At 38.5% G+C, this 4,797-nt stretch overlaps 1 protein-coding gene across 1 annotated transcript in view; it reads left to right on the top strand.

The window, feature by feature from the left end:
* Positions 1–2,833, top strand: part of LOC107711210 (C-factor-like) — a 3,886-nt gene extending 1,053 nt beyond the window's left edge. The window contains exons 4-6 of the mRNA XM_016516147.1: positions 1,556–1,717; positions 1,828–1,938; positions 2,650–2,833. Of these exons, the coding sequence (XP_016371633.1) occupies positions 1,556–1,717; positions 1,828–1,938; positions 2,650–2,763 (387 nt within the window). The 3' untranslated portion in view covers positions 2,764–2,833. The remainder of the gene's footprint in view (positions 1–1,555; positions 1,718–1,827; positions 1,939–2,649) is intronic.
* The last annotated feature ends 1,964 nt before the right edge of the window (positions 2,834–4,797 follow it).

Here is a 4,797-nt window from a genome sequence, read left to right as displayed (position 1 = left end):
CTTTCAAACTTTTCAATCTAGTTATTACAGTTTATCTTACAGGTTTTTTTTTCAACTGCTTACACACATTTTCAAAACATTTTACACACAAATCCATAAATTGCACACACGAAATGCAAAATGCCTCACATCTCTTGCAAAATTGCACTGCATTCAAAATATCACAAACACATCTCAAAAGCAAACATTTGCAAACACCTTTGCTGTAATATTAATTACTGTTAGATTGTTGTGTGTTACATAGAGAATTGTGTGTTGTGTTTTGCAAAAAGTGTTTTATGAAGTTGAAAACTGAGTCAAAGGCAGAGAATTAGTGTATGGTTTTGCAGATTTGGTGTGTGGTTCTGGTGTTTGAGTATCAGGTTTCAGAAACTGAGACAAGTAAAGATTTTGTGTGTAAGCAGTTGAAAAAAACTATAAAATGAGTCCTCCTGTGGAACTGGATGTGGCAGAGTTTGCAAGGTTCATGGCATTGTACTAAAATAATTGGTAACACTTTAGAATACTGCTCCATCATTAATGAATAGCTACACAGGAACAAATGACTAATGCACTATTAACATTTTAGTAACTACCATTAAAGCTGCAGTCCGTAACTTTTTTTTTGCAGTCTGAGCAAGTACATAACCAGCCAGTGTTCAAAACTATCGCCTTACTTTAGCCCGATTCACAACGGTTAGCTTATAATAATGTTTTCTAATTTGAGTGGTACGGGTAGGTTTTCGCGGGAAATTCGAGGCACTGCGTCATTACGTCACTCTGTAAACAAAGAAGTTGTCCCGGCTACTAGGCTATCAGCAGAAATTGAAATCTACTCGCTAATACACACTATACTCATAGTCACCAATTCTGATGTTGTTAACATTAATCATTTGACATTCCACACACAGCTGCAATTCCAGGTTTTCAAACAGAGATGGCGACAAAGAGGCAAAACTTAGGGACTGCAGCTTTAACTAACAAGAAACTCTTGATTAATGAATCAGTAAGTATAGCGCTCATTTGAAAGTGGTAGTTCACTAAACAGTAACTACTTTTTTTTTTTTTTCATATCTCCCGGAAAGCCTCAAAAGTTTACAATGATTTCAGTCATTACTAGAGAGTTATCATGATCTTCACTTTAGAATACTGATCCAAATAATAGTTCCTCCTGATGGATTTGGTAAGACTTGAGTCATTACTAGTGGGTTACCTAGTGGGTCACTTTAGAATTAATTAACATTTTGCATTATTCACATTAATTATGAACCTGTATATAGTAGTTCTTAGTAGTTCTCGGGGAGATATGAAAAAAAATAGTAGTTACTGATTAGCTAATAGTGAACTACCACTTTCAACTGAGTGCTATTACTTACTGATTTGTTAATCAGAGTTTCTTGTTAGTTATTGGAATGTTAATAGTGCATTAGTAATTTGTTTCTGTGTAGTCATTCATTAATGACGGAATAGTATTCTAAAGTGCTAAAGTGATTCTAAATCACTGCTGCACTATTATTTAAGTAAGCTGCTGCTTTATTTATCAGAGAGATATAATCCTTTCTCTTTTTTTAAGTAGGAGTACTTACCGTATCTACAAGCAGCAGCCAAAGCCAGTGGGATACCAGGAATGTCCAGTAATAAAGCAGCTGTCATCAATATCTCCTCTCTTGGGGGATCCATGACCAGAATGCCTCCCATGTACATCCAATTCCCAGAGTTGCCATACTGCATTAGCAAGGTACACCAGAGTCCTGCATTGGCACTAGTTAAACTGGAGCCCATTCATTGCCTTTGATGTATTGATGCCATAAGCTGATGTATAACTCAAACGGTATGTTTACCTATCAGGCAGGTTTTAACATGCTGACTGTGTTAGCTGCTGAGGAGTTAAAGGCAGATGAGATCCTCTGCATGGCCCTTCACCCAGGATGGGTGAAGACTGAAATGGGTGGAGAAAAAGTGAGTGTAAAGCCTTTGAATCCATGTTAAGTGTAATGCAGCGGGTGCTTTTGATTTCCACATTTTCTGTCAAACTATTGTGACTATCCCAGTCAAGATATTAAAAACATTTTGTTATACAAAATAATGTGCATGTAATCGGGAAATAACTGAGTGACAGCACTACATACTGGCTAAAATGTAATAAAAATGGACAGACTTTATTACAACTTTAGAATAATTTGACCTAAACTCAAGCTTAAATGCTTCTAAATTAGGGAACATTTTTTGCACTATATTCCAGGTCTTCTGAAGATATTTGATATCGTTGAGGAACAAACTAAACATTACTGCAGATTGTTACATTTAAGTTCACAGAAACTATTCCCTCCACTTCAGTAGTCATTTGCTTCTCAATTTAGATATTAATCGGCAGATACTCAATATCAATGAGTATGTGCCGATACCAATGCCAATCCAATTCCAGTTCTGTTTTTTCCCCTTGGTCTTTATTTTTTTGATAATGCAAAAAATTGGACTAGATTTTCATGCTGAATATTTGTGTTGGTGTGAACAGGTCTTTAGACCTGCAATGTACTGCTCATTCAGCCATGGTATCTTCCTGCCCAAGACTTTGCGATAGGATCCATCTCCCCAAACATAGTACAAGTAATTTGGAAAATTGGATGGATGGATGTTAGTGAACTATATGTATGTATGTATTTTCACTAGGCACCACTTGAATCAAAAGAAAGTGTGGAGGGGATGCTGCGTGTCATTGGCAGCCTTACTGAGAAGCAGCACGGTGGATTCTTGGACTACACAGGAGAAACAATGCCCTGGTAAACCAGAAGAAAAATATGGTCACGAAAGGGCTGATCCAGGTCCAAACTGACCTATTTATCTTAATAACCATAAAAGGTCACACAAGGATTTATGACAGAGACATGACAAATTTATACCATTTCATACAATACAACTCTTATCAATGAAATGTGCCGAATTCTGTGGTGAACTATAATTTGTAGAGTTGTGTATTAGCAGTGGCTAATAGAGCTTTAGTACTGTGTCTGGAGGTAGTACCTGATTTTGTCCTTGCTTATTTGTCAAGCTAAAGATAATTGGAAGATAATGGGCCCTTTTTACTTCTTTGTTTGAATATTGCCGTGAGTTAAAAGGGGAGCTGTAGGCAGAGTGCCTTTGTCTTTGAACACAGCTTTTATCCCTGTTTTTGTACAATTATGGAGTTGAGTAGTCTCATCATTAGACGTTGAATGCGTGGAGACATTTCATTCAGATTTTTTCTGATGATTGCAATTAAAGGCTTATGGTCTGTTTCTGCTGTGAACGATGGTAAGCCATAGACATAGTCGTGAAATTTCTCAAATCCAAAAGCAAGTCCCGAGGCATTCTTTTTCAATCTGAGCATATCTGCATTCAGATTGCGTCATAGTCCTGGAGGCATAGGCTATGGGTTTCCAGCCTTCGGCATCTTCTTGGAGTAAGACTGCACCTAATCCGTCCTTTGATGCGTCTGTGGAGATTTTGATGCTTTTAGCAGAATCAAAGTAGGTGAGAACTGGTTCTGTTGTCAGAGTTGACTTGAGCATTTTCCATTCTTGCTCATGTTTATTTGTCCACTTGAACTCAGCTTTATGATTCAACAGTTCTCTGAGGCACGCAGTTTTTTGCGGAGAGGTTTGGAATGAATTTACCAATGAAGTTCACCATTCCCATTATCCTCAGCACACCTTTTTTGTCCACTGGACTTGGCATATCCAGAATTGCCTGAATTTTGCTTTTGTCAGGTTCAACACCACGTCCAGACAACTTGTCACCTAGAAAGGTCATTTCAGTGACACCAAACAGACATTTAGCTCTGTTTAACTTGAGTCCATATTTCTTTGAAGTAGCTGGATAAGTCTCTGATTGTGTTCTTGCACTGATGATCCCCAAACCACTATGTCATCGACATATGCACGTACTCCCTCCAGTCCCTCTATGACATGCTCCATGGCACGATGAAAGATTTCTGAGGCTGAAATTATGCCAAAGGGTAGACGTAGAAATGAATAACGTCCAAAAGGTGTATTGAACGTGCAGTATTTGGTACTGTCTTCATGAAGCTTCAATTGCCAGAATCCCTGTGAAGCATCTAACTTGCTGAAATACTGTGCACCAGTCATTTCTCTTGTGATGTCCTCACGCTTTGGAATCTGGTAGTGCTCCCTTTTTATGTTTGCATTCAGGTCTCGAGGATCCATGCATACTCTCAGATCACCGTTCTTCTTTTTAACACAAACCATTGAGTTTACCCAGTCTGTAGGTTCCTCCACTTTCTTGATTACTCCTAGAGCTGTCATCCTGTCAAGTTCCTTTTTTAGTCTCTCTTTCAGTGGCGCAGAAACCCTTCTTGGAGCATGAACTACAGGGTGAGCATCTTCTTTGAGCTGAATTTTGTAAATGAATGGTAGAGCTCCCAGTCCTTTGAAAACATCATCAAATCTGCGAACAATGTCATTTGCAGTGTCCTGTTTTGTTGCTGTTACATCATGGCTATTGATGCAGTACACTCTTTTTACCAGTCCTAATTCCTCGCAGGCTTTGTCACCAAGGAGAGACTGATGATCATCTGGGACTATAACAAAGAGCAGGTGATGAGTTTTGTTTTTGACACATACTTTGAGTCTGCACACACCTTGAGTCTTTATGTCCTGTCCATTGTAGGTTTTGAGCGACACAGGATTTATTTTTATCTGGGGCTTGATTTTCATTTCCTTTATGTCACTTGTGCTTATGAGATTGGCTTTCGCTCCTGTATCAAGTTTAAGCGGCACAATCGTTCCATTGACTTGCAGCGACACGATCCATTTGTCCTTA

This window comes from Sinocyclocheilus rhinocerous, unplaced genomic scaffold, assembly GCF_001515625.1.
Source record: "Sinocyclocheilus rhinocerous isolate Xijiao unplaced genomic scaffold, SAMN03320098_v1.1 scaffold115, whole genome shotgun sequence".
Taxonomy (NCBI): domain Eukaryota; kingdom Metazoa; phylum Chordata; class Actinopteri; order Cypriniformes; family Cyprinidae; genus Sinocyclocheilus; species Sinocyclocheilus rhinocerous.
This window is presented reverse-complemented; position numbering and strand designations above follow the sequence as displayed.